Genomic DNA, 19717 nt, shown 5'->3' on the forward strand with positions numbered 1-19717 from the left:
CTAAACATTGGCGTCTTTCTCTAGTTTTATAACACATATTAAAGATTTGAGGGGGTCAATATGTGTAAGCCTTTGTTCTTGCTTCTACATCTTATTGACCTTGAGTTTTGTGTGAAGGATGGCTCAAAGTAGCCTTCTACTTCCTTATGCCTCTTAGAGCCATTTGTCAAAGAATTGATAACAAAGTCAAATTACTAGAATCGCCAAGAATGAACCAAGTGATTATGCTATCCCTTGGATTCTAACAAATAAATTGAAAAGCTAGTTGTAATTCTTGATAGTTAGAGAGTTAAATGTAATGATGCAGCATGATGAACCCCATGCATGTAGCATTCATGCCTATGGTCCTCGAGATGTTCCTTGCTTGTACTTTCAACATCATTCAAACAACCTTCAATTTCCAAAGTGAATTCACCCAATGCAAAATCTAACCCTTGAAGGCTTGAATCTATGTTTACACATGGAGAGGGGAGAGGCCAAACATGTGGGAGTGGCATTCCCCTTAGCCCATGCTTGCTTCCCATTAATTGTAACATACACCCCATACCAGTATAGGCACATGATATTTAAAAAGAATTAATAAAAATATATTTCAAGTCATAAAAAAATATCAATATAAACTAATGACAATAATGGCGGTGGCAATGACAACTGGTGTTACCAAAACCTGTGGAACTGGTTTAGTGACCAAACCACTCCAATTCGAGGTTCGAAACTAGAATTGCTCAGTTCGGTCCCAAACAGGTCGACTCTGTAATGAAACTTCTCAGTTCGACATCGAATCGACTATTTCTCAACGAGTTAGCTGGTTTTGTGATGAACCAACTGGTTCTATATAAGTTGATCAAAGATGTTTGAAGACTATTTTTTTAAGAAAAAATGAGGTTTTTTAGTGGGGCAACCTAAAATTCAAGCCTATGCCCTAGTATTGTTATGAAATTTATAGATGTTAAATTCTTAAAGTAAAAGTGACATTCTCCTTTATCTTTCATTTTCATCATTTTACTTAAATTTTTAACATTACCATGAAATGACTTAGATGTTTGAGAGTAATTCCAAACACATTGGATTGCATATGGAGAAAGTAGAATTTAAAATCTCACTCAAAATCCAACATACTTAACAATATTTCATGAGATTGGAGGGATTGCAATGTTTCCAGGAAATCTGGTCATGGACGAGGGTATAGAACTAGTATTTAATTAAAAGCACCATACTCTCTATGTACCTTGATGTTAGTGGCATTGATTGTTAAACTCATTTATCATGACCCTACTAAAAGTGTACCCATCACTCAAACAAAATATTGGCTCAACATGCTACTTTTTCCTATCTTATTTTAATGCTTAGAAGGTGAAATTGATGAAGAAAATCCCAATATAGGAAATGATTTTGATGATAGGTAGGTATTTGTTGTAGCATGCTTTATTTGATATCCTAGATGCCATCTAAAGTTTATTTGTTGATGTATTTTTGGTGAGAGACAAATTGCACTCTGCTATTTTGGTCATATGCATCCTTACATGCTATATAAATGAGAAATTTTGCTTATTTGTGCAAAAATTATTTGGATTCATATGGATGCACATGAATGTTTTTTTTTTTTTTAATTTTTTAATTTTTTAATTTTTTATTTTTGGTCCACTGGTTTTTTAGTCCAATTATTTTATTAGTTCTGGTCCAATTCCAGGTAGCAAAAGAGATATAAAACAATTGTGAGACTTGCTACTCGTATCAAAGAGATTTGTAATTCCATTTGTGTTAAACATGAATTTGAACGAGTACCAAAAGATAAATAGTTAAAACACGTGTGAGACTCTACTTGTATAAAAGACTCTACTTGTATAAAAGAGATTTGTAATTTCTTGTATTAACATACATATATATATATATATATATATATATATATATATATATGAAAAATAATGCAAAAACGATTTAATGTATTGATTTTAATGATAATACATTTCAAAATGAATAAATTGCATTTATTTAATTATTGTACTTGCTACTTGTATAAAAGAGATTTGTAATTTCTTTTGTGTTATATATACATACATATATATATATATATACGTGCCTGGGCTTATACCCCCGCGGTCGGGATGAATGGCTTGCCGCCTCTCCACCTGGGTTCTATTCCCTTCGTTGCATGATTTCGGCTGCTCCTGCAGCTATATGTTGTTGATTTGCTCCGCAGCTCTGTAGCAGATATTTGTACTATCTCGCTTCTGTAAATATGACTGATGTGATTGAAAGTTGTATGCATGACTGATGTGATTGACAGTTGTATGCATGATTTCCGTTGCTCCTGCAACTATATGTTGCTGATTTTCTCCGTAGCAGATATTTGTACTATCTCGCTTATGTAAATATCACTGATGTGAATGACAGTTGTATATAATGTAAATATTGTACTCCGGGCCTAATACAAGCTTCTAAAAGAACTAGCCCCACATTTTTAATATATAATTTAAAAAAAATAATGCAACAACAATTTAATGTATTGTTTTAATGATAATACATTTCAAAATGAATAAGTTGCATTTATGTAATTGTATAAAAGAGTTTTATAATTTCTTTATATATATATATATATATTTAAAAAATAGTAATGCAAAAACGATTTAATGTATTGATTTTAATGATAATACATTTCAAAATGAATAAGTAACATTTATTTAATTATTGTTCATTGAAATTATTTGAATATCATTATTTATTGATATCAAATAATAAAAAATAAATTGCAAATAAAAATATCAAAAATATAATATTAAAATGCTCAATAAATTGAATGTGGTATAAAATATAAGTTGTATTTATTTAATTAATTATTTATATATGTATATATATATATAATATGTCAAAATTGAAGTTAAGTGAGGAGAATCCTATTCATTTCTCTCTGAATAATCCCAATTAACAATTAACATCGTACAAATATTATTAACAATTAAAATGGTAAAAATATATTATTAAAGATGATGATTAACCTCCACTAAAACCCTATGTGGTAAGTAAAAGATTAATTAAAACTCTTTAATATTTTATTTTTATGCTAAAAAAGAAGGAAAAAAACATCCATAGATCAATTAAGAATTCCAATTAACAATTAACATGGTAAATATATATTATTAAAGATGATGATTAATGTCCACTAAAACCCTGTGGAAAGTAAAAGTGTGGTAAGTAAAAGATTAATTAAGACTCCTTAATATTTTATTTTTATGGAAAAAAGGGGAAAAACATTATTAACATGGTAAATATATATTATTAAAGATATTATTAACAATTAACATGGTAAATATATATTATTAAAGATGATGATTAACATCCACTAAAACCCTATGTGGGAATTAAAAGATTAATTAAGACTCTTTAATATTTTATTTTTATGTTAAAAAAAGAAGGAAAAAAACATTCATATAATTAACATCGTAAAATATTATTAAAAATTAAAATGATAAATATATATTATTAAAGATGATGATTAACATCCACTAAAAACCTATGTGGTAAGTAAAAGATTAATTAGAACTCTTTAATTATTATTATTATTATTATTTTTTATGCTAAAAAATAGAAGGAAAAAAACATATATATATTATTAAAGATGATGATTAACATCCACTAAAACCCTATGTGGTAAGTAAAAGATTAATTAAGACTCTTTAATATTTTATTTTTATGGTAAAAAAAGAAGGAAAAAAACATTCATAGATTCGTGTAACTGACTTAGTAGTCAAGGAAGGTTGGTAATGTGGTAAATGTTTTGGAAATGAGAATGGATGTGAGCAATCCAAGATAAAGTGTTTTTCATCTTCAACCCTCTTAGTATCGCAAAGACAACTAAGGGTGTTTTGGGAAGCTCATGAGAATTATTTCTTATCTTCGGAAGGTTGGTAATGTGGTAAATGTTTTAGAACTGAGAAAGGGTGTTTTGGGAAGCTCATGAGAATTAGTTCTTATCTTCAGAAGGTTGGTAATGTGGTAAATGTTTTGGAAATGAGAATGGATGTGAGCAATCCAAGATAAAGTGTTTTTCATCTTCAACCCTCTTAGTATCACAAAGACAAGTAAGGGTGTTTTGGGAAGCTCGTGAGAATTAATTCTTATCTTCACAATATTCATTTTCCAATATTCATTTTCTTCTTAGCTCGGGTGTTTTGGGAAGCTCATGAGAATTAGTTCTTATCTTCACAATATTCATTTTCCCCTTAGCTCAGGTGTTTTGGAATGCTCATGAGAATTAGTTCTTATCTTCACAATATTCATTTTCTTCTTAATCAGGGGAAACTCATATGCTCCTACATCTAGGCATAGAAGTAAAAGCCAGTATTCTATTTCAAGTGGGAATAGAGAAAGACAGACATAGGGAAGGAAGGCGGGCGTTTTGCTCCCCCACTAACTCACTCTACGACCTATCTATCACTACTATGGCCGGTAGGCAGGGCGTATTTTCAGACAATAAGTCAAGAAGGACCTGAAGAAGAGAAAGGAACCTGACTGAAGAAGCGAGAAAGGCCAAGACATAGCTCCCTTCTAACCCAAGTTACCGAAGCTTCAACAACTGGCTCTATTACTGGTACTGGATCGACTTATGCTACTGGTGCGTTGCGTCTGGTTATGCTTCTGGTTCAACTGCTGAGGTGACAACCTTAAATTGCTTAACCCCAAAGTCAAGTAAGGTTATCACTAACCTACCCTACTATAGATGAACCTACCTACCACTACCATAGCCACGGGCACTTTCCCCCATTTCCTTCCCGCAGCAACGAGGGGGCAACCTTACCTGAGCTAGCTCTTTGAGGGTCACAAATAGAGAGTTTGCTTACTCACTCTAACTTTCTGTTTGTGAAAGACTTCGTGTCAAGTAATAAGACAAGCAAGAATATCGTAGTATAAGCAATCCGCCCAATAACGAAACAAAATCACCGAGGAAGGTTGGTAATGTGGTAAATTCTTTGGAAATGAGAATGGATGTGAGCAATCCAAGATAAAGTGTTATTCATTTTCAACCCTCTTAGTATCACAAAGACAACTAAGGGTGTTTTGGGAAGCTCATGAGAATTAGTTCTTCTCTTCACAATATTCATTTTCTTCTTAGCTGGTCAATGCAGAAAGATAACTGAGGTTAGCGCAAAAAGATAATTCTGGTTAGCAAAAGTGGGGTTGATCACCTCCTCATAATACTTCCGCATCCTTCTCCCTTCTAGCTCCTTATCATCCCACAACTTGTTTTTAAATTTGGAAGTAATAATATTTTTAATTTTATCCTTATTCTCCAAGATGATCTTGTCCTTTATCCCCATTGGTCGAGCCGATATTGAACATCTTTGTGCCATCCTCACTTGAGAGGTAGGTGGGAGTTTTGGCTAGAGTTAAAAGCGATTTTGGGTACTTCTTGGTTTCCATGTTGTAAAACTTAATCTTGTACATAGACACTGAAACATAGTCATGCTTTCAATGGGGGAAAGACTAACTTCAACCATAGGATAGGGATTATTTCGTATAATCTTGAGGTTGTTGGTTATAAATTGTTTTTCGATCAGTTCTATCTTCCTCCATGATTCTCTAGATATACTGCAACCCTACACCTCACAACCATATAAAATAATAAGGGTGACGACAATATCAAAGAGGAACCTTCTTTTACTCCAAACCCAAAGGTCATTTGACTTACAATTATTTTCAAGCTCATAATAAGCTTTCTAGCTTTTGACAATCCTTTTCTCAATGCTATAATTCTAGTTGAGCTAATGATGAATGTCAATACCTAAATATTTGTATGAAAAAAACTTCTCAAACAATTGTTATCATAGATGAAATTATAATTGTTGATATTTTTAGATTTAATTATCATGACTTTAGTGATGTTAAGAGTCATACCCATCTTGGAGTTGTCATCGTGGAGGATTTTAAGTTGCTTGTCAATATCATCATGACTTATAATTTTATAATTCTAGTTGAGCTAATGATGAATGTCAACACCTAAATATTTGTATGAAAAAAACTTCTCAAATAGTTATTATCATAGATGGAATTATCATTGTTGATATTTTTAGATTTAATTATCATGACTTTAGTAATGTTAAGAGTCATACCCATCTTAGAGTTGTAATCCTGGAAGATTTTAAATTGCTTGTCAAAATCATCATGACTTAATTCTTCTTAACTTTAAAAATAAATCTATATTAATAAATTTGTTCTTTATAAACAAATAATACATAAGTAATTATGATAAAGCTATACTATTTATTCACAAATTCATTTAAAAAAGTAAATAAATGTAAATATATTTAAAAATAATTTTGTGATTAAATTGTAAAAAGGAAAATTTAACTCTTTCAACGTTAATATTAAACAAAATCATTAGAAATTCATTTTAAAAATTTAAACAATTAAATATATTTGAAAATAATTTTGTGATTAAATTGGAAAAATATAATTTAACTCTTTCCACATTAATATTAAACAAAGTCATTACAAAATTTTTAAAAATAAATATAATTAATTTAATTTAATTTAATATATATATATATATATATTTATTTATTTTTATTTTTATTTTTATTTTTATGGATTATCTTAGATATGGTTTACCTTTCAAAATAGAACATAGAAACAGAAATTTCAGACCATATATCTTCCACGTACATAGAAACAGAAGTTTCAGACCATATATCTTCCAGACCAGGCTCAAAATTTGAGGAATTCTACTTCTAGATATTAAACTATAATCATAGGATATAATATGATGTAGAGTTTTCATTTGCAGCCTGCCTCATCAGATCCTCGTCCTCTGACAGAAATTCAAGTATGGAACTAGCCTCGAGCGTTTATTTATTGGTGAACAAATGGTTTTTAACAATAGCAAAATTTATGGCATAGTTTGTGAAGAGTCTAACCAGTCTTTAGTGTTTATATTCCCTATAACAGTACTCTAAACGGAAGAACGAGGGATAAAATAATGAATTTAATTGCATTTTAAACTGTCAAAGAATAGACCACCATGACTGCATGCTTATTCAAAGCTGAATTCCAGTATAGACCACCATGACTGCATGCGTATTCAAAGCTGAATTCCAGTATCTCTCGCTAAAATTCTCCTGGCTACTGCACTAAGGCCTTCACAGCCTTCAAAATCAATGATACAACAAATCAATGGGCCTTGGTGTTCAGGCCTAGGCATCAGTTTTTACGTGTGTTAAAGAACTGGGATGGAACAGAACTCCAGCAATTATCGTCGGAACCCATCGTTATTATTCTCATCGTTATCATTCTCATCGTTATCATCAGAATCTGAATTTGATGTCTCAGATTCTTCTGAATTTTCGTCTGATGCTCTGCAAAAATACAGTAATAGATCAAATGGTGATTAGCAGCTGTAATTGAGAATTACTTTTCATCAAAAATATAATGTTAAGATTATTTTTGAAATGTTTTTTCAGAGAGAAAATCCTCATATATTATATTAAGAAAATATAATGAGTAGATACATGAAAGCCAAATCATGGCGGCCGGTTGTTCCTGAAAATTCAGAAGATATTAGCTGAGGCTTTGCAAAAGCTAGAAATCTGGGCCTATAACAAGAAAGAGCTGAAACAAATCCATATGAGAAGACCGAAATGTTGTTTGTTTTATTTTGTCATAAGGAGTTATAATGTTAATTTTTCAAGAATATTTTTGAAGTGCAAGAGTGATGTTAAACAATTTTGTTTGACCTTGCTTTTGTTTGTCAAAAAAGCAAAAAAGGGATTACGGTCGTAGATGGTAGGAATATTTTGGAATGTGATGTATAAAGTCAAACAATTGACTTAGAAAGAGTTATGATTTAGATTCTAGGAATATTTTGGAATCTGATTTATAAGAGCAACATCAAAAGGGCTATGATTGTAGATTGTAGGAATATTTTGGAATGTGATGCATAAGGTCAAACAATTGACTTAGAAAGAGTTATGATTTAGATTCTAGGAACATTTTGGAATCTGATTTACAAGAGCAAGGTCAAAGGGGCTATGATTGTAGGAATATTTTGGAATGTGATGTATAAGGTCAAACAATTGACTTAGAAAGAGTTATAATTTAGATTCTAGGAACATTTTGGAATCTGATTTACAAGAGGAAGGTCAAAGGGGCTATGATTGTAGATTGTAGGAATATTTTGGAATGTGATGTATAAGGTCAAACAATTGACTTAGAAAAAGTTATGATTTAGATTCTAGGAACACTTTGGAAACCCATTTACAAGAGCAAGGTCAAAGAGTTATGATTTAGATTCTAGGAACACTTTGGAAACTGATTTACAAGAGCAAGGTCAAAGGGGCTATTTTGGAATGTGATGTATAAGGTGAAACAATTGACTTAGAAAGAGTTATGATTTAGATTTTAGGAACATTTTGGAATCTGATTTACAAGAGCAAGGTCAAAGGGACTATGATTGTAGATGACACAAATATTCTGGAATATGATGTATAAGGTCAAATAATTGACTTAGAAAAATCCATAGTTCAAAGTCAAATGAATATGATGTATAAAGTCAAACAATTGACATAAAAAGAACCATAGTTTAGATTCTAGAAACATTTTGGAATCTGATTTACAAGAACAAAATCAAACAATTAAATTCGCTCCTATGATCAAATTTTAAAATATTCCTCCTAAAATTTACAATTAAATTAAATTCTTAAAAAATATAAATAAATGTATTGTGTCAATAATTTCCTCTAACAATTATTTGAATAACTAAACGATTTGATTTAGTGAATTACAGAGACTAAAGGTAGAAATCTGAATTGTTTTCTGAACGCTATAAATTTGCTGAGAGCATTCATTGTCGAATTTTGTCTTACGTGCTAGGACTATGATCAGGACTTGGTTCAGAAGCTCCTGCAGTTGTTGGTGAGTAAGCAGCGTCATCAGCACTGTAAGAACATCAAGATACATGAAGTTAACACTAACAAACATAGATTTATCTTCACCATGAGTCAAATAAAAATGGATAAAAATAGATATAGCTTAATAGATCAAAGAGTATTGCAAGAGTATGCGGGCTCAAAAATATAATGGATAAAATTAGAAGTGTTAGTATTAAAATTTCCAGATCACAAAAGTCTAAATTCAAAAGTTATTTTATTATGAATATTTTTTTATTTTATTATGAATAATTTTACTGGGTATTAAGTGGGTAAAATTATTTTAACAGATTAAGTGTCTAACTATAAATATATATAGCCGGACTCATTTAATACCCATTTACAAACTATAGATTTGTTCCCTTAACAAACAGCTTACCCATGAGCTGGTGATGTGGGCGAATACGGTGTCGCTGTGAATCCTGCACTCCCTGGAGAGTAAGCCGGCGAAGTAGGGCTGTACTGCAAGGAGCTGTTAGGATCGTAGACTGGAGAGGTTGGGCTATACTGTGCACCCCCTGGAGAGTAAGCTGGCGAAGTAGGGCTGTACTGCGAGGAGCTGTTAGGATCGTAGACTGGAGAGGTTGGGCTATACTGTGTACTGGGATTGTAGTTTGGAGAAGTAGGGCTATAGGTTCCAGAAGCTGGGGAATACACTGGAGAAGTAGGGCTATAGGTTCCAGAAGCTGGGGAATACACTGGAGAAGTAGGGCTATAGGTTCCAGAAGCTGGGGAATACACTGGAGAAGTTGGGGAATATACTGGAGACGTAGGGCTGTAAGGCCTAGAAGATATGGGGCTATAGGAAGGAGAAACAGGACTGTAAGATGGGGATGTGGGGCTGTAGGCTGGTGAAGTAGGGCTGTAACTTGGCGATACGGGGCTGTAGCTTGGCGATAAGGGGCTGTAGCTGGGTGATGTGGGGCTGTAAGAAGGGGACGTGGGGCTATACCGAGGTGATGTAGGGCTGTATGATGGAGAAGTAGGGCTGTAATTGGGAGAAGTAGGGCTATATGGTGGAGCAGTAGGGCTGTAATTGGGTGAAGTAGGGCTATAGGTTGAGGACCTGGGACTGTAAGCAGGAGAGACAGGGGTGTAGGTGGGTGAGGTAGGTGAATAGCTGGGTGAGGTGGGAGAATAAGAAGGGCTAGTTGGGCTATAATTAGGGCTGGTGGGGGAATAAGCAGGAGAAACAGGACTATATCCTGGAGAACTAGGACTATATGCAGGAGAAGTAGGGCTGTATCCGGGAGAACTTGGGCTATAACCAGGAGAAGTAGGACTGTATCCGGGAGAACTTGGGCTATAACCAGGAGAAGTAGGACTGTAGGAGGGTGATGAGGGACTGAAACCAGGGGCCGTTGGGCTGTAGCCGGGAGACAATCCCAGGCCCCCCACATAAGGAGAGAATTGTGCACCTGTGTAAGGGGACCTTTGGGCATCAGGGGACGTGATAAGACCAAGATATGGAGACGATATAGGAGACGCAGATCCTCCAGTAATGGTGAAGCTATCTGAATCCATGTAGTTGGGTGCTAGAATTTCGACGGCATTTTCCAACAAGTTGGCATTCACAAGCAAGGAACAGTTGCCTGTCCCAACGGGTGCCAAGCGCCCGACCAGGATGTTCTCGGAAACACCCCGGAGAGCATCGCCCTCGGCATAGGCTGCAGCGTCCATCAGAATATCCACAGTTTCCTCGAACGAACATCTCATCAAGGGTCCTTTCTCTGTGCGATTGATGCCATGGCGAGTGATAGACATCAGATGGCCCCGGTAGGTCATGGTGTCGCAGAGAATGGCCAGGTGCCTGTAATTCACATAAGAACCATCGAAAGATATGACAGCACGAAGTTCATCCAGCAGAGCTTTCCTCACAGCCTCGATGCCCAGCACCTCAATGACCTCGCACAGGTGATTACTTGTCGTCCTGGTAGAATCCACATCCTCGTGTCCCAACACAGCCAACAGATTGACACCTTCTGTATCCAGCGTCCATTCCTGGTCTGTCTTTACTCCTTCAATTATGTCAAACCTATTAATGTTTACTGATTTTATGAAGACTTTATTTATATCTGGAATCCCGCGGAGAGCCATTTGGGTGAGCACATTACTCTCAACTGTCTTTAAGAAGACATCATCCGTAGTCTCTGTAGAAACAGGAAAAAAGGAAAGTTACAGGCTCAGAATAACATTTATCTTTATTTTGAAAATAAAGAAGAGTTGAGAATGAGGCAGAAGAGTTGAGATTCAGGTGCATGAATGTTACATTTTTATTATTATTATGATGCTATTGTTACATTTTCTTTAATATTATTATTATGTTATTGTTACCTTGTTTTAATATTATTATTATTATTATGGTAAGATAATGGTAAAGTTAAATAATAATAAAATGAGATTTTCTGGTCTGTGGGATAAAGAATAAATTTATGGAGGTGTATATTTTTTACATTTTTTTCCGATTTGAACATGTGAGTTTAAATTTAAAATCAAGAAAATAAAAACAGAAAAATTTAAGATATGAGTTTAAATTTAAAATCAAGAAAATAAAAACAGAAAAATTTAAGATATATGTTATAGGATAATGTGGGCAAAAAAATTTCAAAAAAAACTTGTAAAATCAGTGTTTGAATCATGTTTTTATGGTCATGTGATGGTAAAAATGGGTTTCTAAGGCACCTAAAATTTTAAATTTTGACAACTTTTATTTGAATTTACAAAAATCTCTACCAAATTTTTTCAAAATATAACTAGAATTTCCATAACTTCCAGTAAAAAAACATAATGATTAAATTACAGCTATACTATATTTTCAATTAAATTTACTATCTTTGAAATGGATATGATCTTTTCCACTCAAATTAAATTCCCAAGTTAAAACATTTAAACTTTAGAATAAAGTAGCTGTGTGGGGCTCTAATAAATATACAGTGGACCTTTCCTTATCCATTTAGAAGTGCACTGGAGATTAACACCATGTCTGGATAAATAGAATCCAGGTTGGCCCTTTTCGAGCAGCTTGGCTTTCATCCCACACACACCACAACGGGGATCAAAGTGGCATACCTGTTAGCAAATTTAGGGGTGGACACTGGAGAAGGAAGAATTCTATGGATCACGAAATTAAATAAAAAGTTAGGGGAAGTCATTGCTGCAGATGAAATGAGGTCTTCCCACTCAAATTAAAGTTTATAAGTTGAAAGGTTTACGAACTCTCTATGGATCACGAAATTAAATAAAAAGTTAGGGGAAGTCATTGCTGCAGATGAAATGAGTTCTTCCCACTCAAATGAAAGTCCATAAGTTGAAAGGTTTAAGCTCTAGAATAGAATAGCTATGTGATACTTTAAGAGTAGCTATGTGATACTCTAGAGTAGCTCTAAAATAGAGCAGCTAGGTACTCTAGTGAATATATAGTTGACCTCTCCTTATCTGTATAGAAGTGCATTAGAGATTAACACCATGCCCAGACAAATAGAATCCAGATTAGCCAGACAAATAGAATCCAGATTAGCCCTTTTCGAGCACCTTGGCTTTCATATCACACACCACAACGGTGCTCAAAGTGGCAGAATGTTCGCAAATTTAGGGTTGGACACTGGAGAGGGAAGAACTCTTGGATCAGGAAATTGAATAAAAATTTAGGGAGTCATTGCTGCAGATGGAATGAGCTCAGAATGCTCAGCAACAGGGGATGGGAACTCTGGGGATAAGGAGCTGATTGATTCTCCAAAACTCTTCACGGCATACCAGACAGACAACCAACTAACGGAATCAAGTGGAGATGGGAGGTGGAGGACTCAGGCTCATATTGACTCAGAGGGAGAAAGATTCGAAAATGACATTCAATTACATGAAGCAGATAGAATGAAATGGCAGGGAGGAGAGGCACAGCACTCAGGATGTCCAGTAACAGCATGCCTGGACACAAATGGAGCACAAGAACATCCATCAAAAGGCAAACAACAATCACTGCAATCAAACAGGGTAGAGTCAAAGGTGGCTATTGATTTCTATTTTTGGCATCCTTCCTAGAAGCTATGGACTCGTTTTATCCATTTAAAGGATTAGGGCACCAGAAAGAATCAGAGCTAGTTTGTTGTCTGTTTCTGTGATGCAACCCAGTAAATTTTAGGAAGACACAATGTCCCTAGTGCATGGTAATTATTATAGATACCACAGGTCGGGTACAAGGTGAATACGTAGAGAAGCTAGCAACATATTTATGTATTTGACCTTTTGCTGGGATCCTTCTGCAAAACAAAAGGATGCTCAAATATGGAGAAACAGGCACAGGCAGAGATTGTCACCCAATATAAAAGTTGCTTTGTACTTGAAAATAAAGGTTTTAGAACACCAGGTAGAGACATCTTTGACATAAATGATATTCAATTCTATTATCAGCACCTTCGCTTTCTTTATAGGTCTGTTCATTCACAATCCTCATACGCAGAATCAGTTTCTCTGCATTATCATCACTGCAAACGCAGGACAAGTCCTCCCCAAAGTCCTCAGTAATCTTCCCTGCAATGTCTGCAACGCTTAGCCCTTTGTCCACCATCATTTCTCGGTTCAATTCTATACGCAGCAACCAGGGAGACATTTTCTCAGTTGGAACATCATCGTCTGGCATTTCATAATAGGCTCTCACAATCTCAGCATCCTCCTCTATAATAGTCTCCATTGGATTCGGATCATACCATATTTCAGTTGCCTCTGTAACGCTTCTGAGAGTTGTATACTCCAGAGCACACTGGACGGCCTTGGTTTTCTCTTTGGATGTGGCTATCTCAGGCAACACATACACTGACAGAGAGGGTGTTTTTATGTTCTTGGCAACGTTGATGAGCTCCTTGAGACGGGGAACACCGAGGGTAACATTCTTGGCACTGACACCAGCGTAGTGGAAAGTGTTCAAGGTCATCTGGGTGGCTGGTTCACCAATGGACTGAGCTGCAACACAGCCAATCATCTCACCTGGATTTACCAAGGCCTGAAGGAATCGGCATTCGATCTCCCCCACTACCCATTCAAATGCCTCCTTTGTGAGACGGTGTTCCTTCAGCACTCGTTTACTAGCCAATATGCTGCGAAGCAAGATATTGAAGAAGAGGGTGGCATTCTTCTGAGCCTCAATGCTGATCTGGTCATCACCAGGGACAACCATGAGTTTCTCCTGAAGCCTATTCAATGTTTCCAAGACTTCCACAGGGTGTAAGTTTGAAGGTTTTCTCATGTCAATTTTGAATAATTTCTGGGCATTCCAGATAATTCTCTTCAGATTTACAGGGAGAGGCCAGTTGCTTTCAATACCGGGAATAATCTCTGTGGCTAGCAGCTTCCTGTCTTTTTCCAGTTCCTGGTATTCTTTGTCAAGGACATGCTGGAGCTCCCTGACAGTTTTCAATTCTTGTACATACTCTGGCAACATATAAGGAGGATTCCAGTCCTCTTCACCAATTTCATATTTATAAGTATTATCGAACTCTTTCTTCTCCATCTTCAAAGGATCGACCTTCTGTGCCTCAATCCAGACAGCATCTAGCCCATCTTCGCCATAGAGAAATTGAATGATATCCCCTAATGAATTCCTTACTGTCCCGTCATATTTAACCATGAGGTCCTCCATGGCCTTGACCAGACGCCTCTGTATGTACCCTGTTTCTGCTGTTTTCACAGCAGTATCGATCAAACCCTCTCGGCCTCCCATTGCATGGAAGAAAAACTCCTGGGGAGTCAGACCTTGCAGATAAGAGTTCTCCACAAAGCCACGACTTTCGGGACCTTTATCGTCCTTTACGAAATGGGGCAGAGATCGGCTATCGAATCCAAAGGGAATTCGTTTTCCTTCCACGTTTTGCTGTCCCACACAGGCAGCCATCTGCGATATGTTAATGAAACTTCCTTTCGATCCCCCAGTAACCATAGCCTTTAGGTTATTGCTGTCTGCTAAACTTTTCTGAGCAAAACTTCCAGCATCATCCCTGGCCTTGTTTAGCACCTGCATAAAAACAAATGAACAGACTGGCTTACAACTCAGATGGTAAATTCAATGAAACAAACCCTGCTGATGATAAATTCAATTGAATGAACCCTGCAGAGATGTAGCATGGATCAGGAAAGAGTACTACTACGAGAATTCCCTATCAAAATTCAATTAAATAAATCCCACTGGCAAGTACCATGGATAAGGAAGATGGGATGAAGCAATGTTAATGGCAGTTTAGAAATGTTGATTTATGTATATTGTTTCTTCACGGGTTAGGTGATATGCAGATGAATTGGTTTATCATATAAATTAAAATAATGATTATTTAATCATATTTAAATTTAATTAATAAATACATACTTACAATATACTTACAATATAACAAGATTTTTAACTATAAAGATTCATCCCCACTTTACCATCAATATTATTAATTTGTAAATATGCTTTATTATAACAATTCCTTATCCAAAGAAGACCTCAATGGAGAAAATGAGAGGATAAAATATGCACAAAAACAATAGCTCATTTCACAATCAAAATATTTTAATTTAATTTAATTTTATAATATTTTTTAAATTAAATTTTAGAAGGCTATAATTACTTTTGAGATATATTTAAAAATATTTTGTGGAGATTAAATACTTTTATATAGAAAGATTGGAACTTTATATTAATATAAACAATATTATTAAGAAGTGATATGAAGAATCAAATCTCTCATATGCCAACCTTCTTCAAATTGTGCACTCAAAAAAAAGTTCCTATTTTGAGAAATTTGATCCCCAATACCACATGCACAAAAACTATAGTTCATTTCACAATCAAAATATTTTATTTTAATTTAATTTTATAACAATTTTTTAAATTAAATTTAAAAATTAGAAGGTCATAATTGCTTTTGAGATATATTTAAACCCTTTATCTACTATTATTAAAAATATTTTGTGGAGACTAAATCAAAATTTTAATAAAAATAAACATAAGAATACTTTTATATAGGAAGACTTGAAATTTATATTAATATAGATAATATTATTAAGAAGCAATACGAGTAATCAAATCTCTCATGTGCAAACTTTTTCTCAAGTTTTGCACTCAAAAACAAGTTTCTATTTTGAGAAATTTGATGTAAAGCAATAGTCTTTACATGCGACCTTTTGACGAAATTTTTTGTGCTGAAATCCTTGATTTCTCACATGTGCAAATCTTTCCCCAAATTTTGCACTCAAAAAAAAGTTTATATTTTGAGAAATTTGATCCCTCTCTAACCTTCTAAGTGTTTTGTAAAGTGTGACTTTTTCACAAATTTTTTGGTGCTAAAATCTTGATTTGTGTTGTTTAAACTCATTTTTTGAGTGCATATATTGATTCAACACCCGCAAAAACCCCGAAAACACTTCAATTGTGAAGAGTTCACCCATCAAACTTGTGATTTCAATGATTCAATTATGAAGAATTCACCTATCATACTTGTGATTTCAATGAACCATATTGCCGAATTCTAAATAAATTAGATAGAAAAATAAACCAAAAAACTTTTCAAAAAGTCTCAAATATAAACAATACATTTTGTAAATCTAAAATTAAAATAAATCTATATTGATATATATCTTAGTAACAACATTACATAAAAAAAAATAAATCATTTTATTTTTTAATATTAAAATTAATCTTCATTAATTATATATATATATATATATATATATATACATACAAGTTCACTAATAGTAAGTGAATAGTAGGTAATGTAAATGGAATGTAAATTAAGTAAAAGTTCATAATAAATTATATAAGTGGATTAGATAGAAAAATAAACTTAAACAATACATTTTATAAATCTAAAATAAAAAAATCTAAAATTAAAATAAATCTATATTGATATATATCTTAATAACAACATTACATAAATAAATAAATAATTTTTTTTAAATATTAAAGTTAATCTTCTTAAGTAAATATATATATATATATAAGTTTACTAATAGTAGGTAATGTAAATGGAATGCAAACTAACTAAAAATAGTAGGTAATGTAAATGGAATGCAAACTAACTAAAAATTCATAATAAATTATATAGGTCGATTTAAGTCTACACATTGTAGATTTTGAATATTTTATTGTTGTTAATTCATGTATAAAATATAAATGGTGTGTATTTAATTCTTATTGATTAAAGTTTATATGATATTAGGTTATTTGTAAAATATAATGTTAATAATTGAGGTTTTGTTTTTTTAATTTAATTAGATAGAAAAATAAACCAAAAAACTTTTCAAAAAGTCTCACATATAAATAATACATTTTATAAATTTAAAATTAATATAAATCTATATTGATATATATCTTAATAACAACATTACATAAATAAATATATATTTTTTTAATATTAAAAATAATTTATGTATAAAATATAAATGGTGTGTATTTAATTCTTATTAATTAAATTTTATATAATATTAGGTTATTTGTAAAATATAATATTAATAATTGATGTTTTATTTTTTGTTCTTTAATTTAATTAGATAGAAAAATAAACCAAAAACTTTTCAAAAAATCTCACATATAAACAATACATTTTGTAAATTTAAAATTAAAATAAATATATATTAATATATATCTTAATAACAACATTACAAAAATAAACAAATCATTTTATTTTTTATTTTTTTAATATTAAAATTAATCTTAATATAAATTCTGTAAAAATAATTATATATATATATATATATATATATATATATATATAAAATAAGTTCCCTAAGTAATGTAAATGGAATGCAAACTAACTAAAAGTTCATAATAAATTAAACTAACTAAAAGTTCATAATAAATTATATAGGTCAATTTAAGTCTACCACGCTGTAGGTTTTGAATATTTTATTGTTGTTAATTTATGTATAAAATATAAACGGTGTGTATTTAATTCTTATTGATTAAAGATTATATGATATTAGGTTATTTATAAAATATAATATTAATAATTGAGGTTTTGTTTTTTTTTTTTTTTTATGATTATATTTAAGAATAATAATTGAATAAGTTGGGGTTTTGAATTGGTGATTTAATGGAGTGTTTAAATGAATGTATCCAATTATTCTCTATCCAAGATTTCATGGACAATTGAAAATTATTTTGATTTTTATTTTTGTAAGCTTGGTGGGACTACATCTCCATTATATCACCCTAATCAAGGCGGGGATTGAATTGGTGACTTCACATCAAGAGCACTAGATCACCCTATATCAAGAGAACTTGATCACCCTATCCAAGAGCCCGTGGACAATTATTTTGATTTTTTAAAATTTATTATTATTTTTAATAAGTTAATGTAAATTAAATAAAAGTAATAATCATAGGTTATTAAGATATTATTATTACATTTGATTATAATAAATTGGAAGGTATTTTTCTTTTCGAGTAGTCTTTTAAGTGTGAACTTTTGGAAACTTTTCTGGTTTGTTTCCCGTTCTAATTTGTCTAGAATATGGGGATTCATTGAAATCACAAGTTTGACTCGAAGTGTCCTAGGGATTCTTGAGAGTGTTGAATCTATCTATGTTTAAACAACACAAATCAAGATTTGGCCACAATTTTTTTTGCTAGATTCCATCCAAAATGACCAAACAATTATTTTGATTTTTTAAAATTTATTATTGTTTTTAATAATTTAATGTAAATTAAATAAAAGTAATAATCATAGGTTACTAAGATTTTTTTAATATGTATTTATTTGTTTTATTTTATTTATTTATTATTATTATTTTTTAACTATAATGGTTATATTAATTATTTAAATCCGGTTGGGCCGAAACCAAGACAAACATCATTACAATATTCAGAATTCGTTTTAGTTGTTCCTTACATAGATGTAGATTTACTCTAGATTACAGGATCGAGTTCCATGTAGGTTCTTCATCATTCTTGCTTAAGGCTCCTTGTGGTAGGAGGCATGCCAGGTTTGCTTTTGTGTCTGCTACCTTATTTGAGCCACACAGAATATGGAAAAGGAGATAGGAAGAGAAGTCTCAGCCTTTGAAGTGTCTTGTTAAGTGCCGGATTTGAAGTGGTCCTCCAAATTTAATATCTTTAGCAAAATTTCTGAGTCCTCGAAGACTTGTATTTCCTTAATGCCTTTTTCACGTGCTATCTGACAGGATTTTAGTAACCCAAGGATTTCTGCCTAGTTGTTGGTTCTCTGTCCAAGTCCCCAGTTGAAGCTATCTTCACAAATACCCTCCGGGGAGTAGATCACTCCGCCTGCTCCTGCTGTCCATGGATTGCCTTTGGAGACACCATAAAAAAATGTTGTTTTACCTTGTTTCCTCCACCAAGCTTGAAAATTTGTGTCCACTTCTCGTAGTCTCCATACAATAGATTTATTAGGGCAAGTGGTGTTGTTTATCCTGTCTCGAAATATATAAGTTCCCATCCATTTTTTTCTTCCGGGAGAAGCATGTTATTGCTTTTAAGGGGATGATTGGCCACAATCCCGAGGAGTAATGATTTTGCTTTTGCTGCCACCTTCAAAGGGGAGTTTGGAATGCAGTTGAAGATCTGGTCATTTCTGGAGAGCCATATTTTTCAACAGACATATTTAGGTACTGCTTTCTAGATTCTCTTCCATGCTGTCTTTCTTTGGGTCATGTGGGGATAATGCATCCTCCAGGTGCTAAAAAGGTTAGCTACTTTGACTTGCAATGGGGCAGAGACATTGAGGCCTTAAAGGATGCAGTCCCAGGCTTCTTGAGCAAAAGAGCAATCCACAAACACATGCTCCATGGTTTCTTGGGCTTTGCAGGAGAGA

At 32.9% G+C, this 19717-nt stretch overlaps 1 protein-coding gene across 1 annotated transcript in view; it reads right to left on the minus strand.

Moving 5' to 3' along the window:
• Nucleotides 1–6895: 6895 nt before the first annotated feature.
• The window catches only part of LOC149230304 (DNA-directed RNA polymerase II subunit RPB1-like), a 156462-nt gene continuing 143640 nt past the window's right edge, over nt 6896–19717 (minus strand). The window contains exons 11-14 of the mRNA XM_089378934.1: nt 13329–14922; nt 9298–11068; nt 8856–8927; nt 6896–7349 (exon numbers count right to left, since the gene is read on the minus strand). Coding sequence (XP_089235060.1) covers nt 7244–7349; nt 8856–8927; nt 9298–11068; nt 13329–14922 — 3543 coding nt within the window. The 3' untranslated portion in view covers nt 6896–7243. The remainder of the gene's footprint in view (nt 7350–8855; nt 8928–9297; nt 11069–13328; nt 14923–19717) is intronic.

The sequence above is a fragment of the Pinus tabuliformis genome, chromosome J (assembly GCF_031772625.1).
Source record: "Pinus tabuliformis cultivar Carrire ecotype Pingquan chromosome J, CPIR1, whole genome shotgun sequence".
NCBI lineage: Eukaryota > Viridiplantae > Streptophyta > Pinopsida > Pinales > Pinaceae > Pinus > Pinus tabuliformis.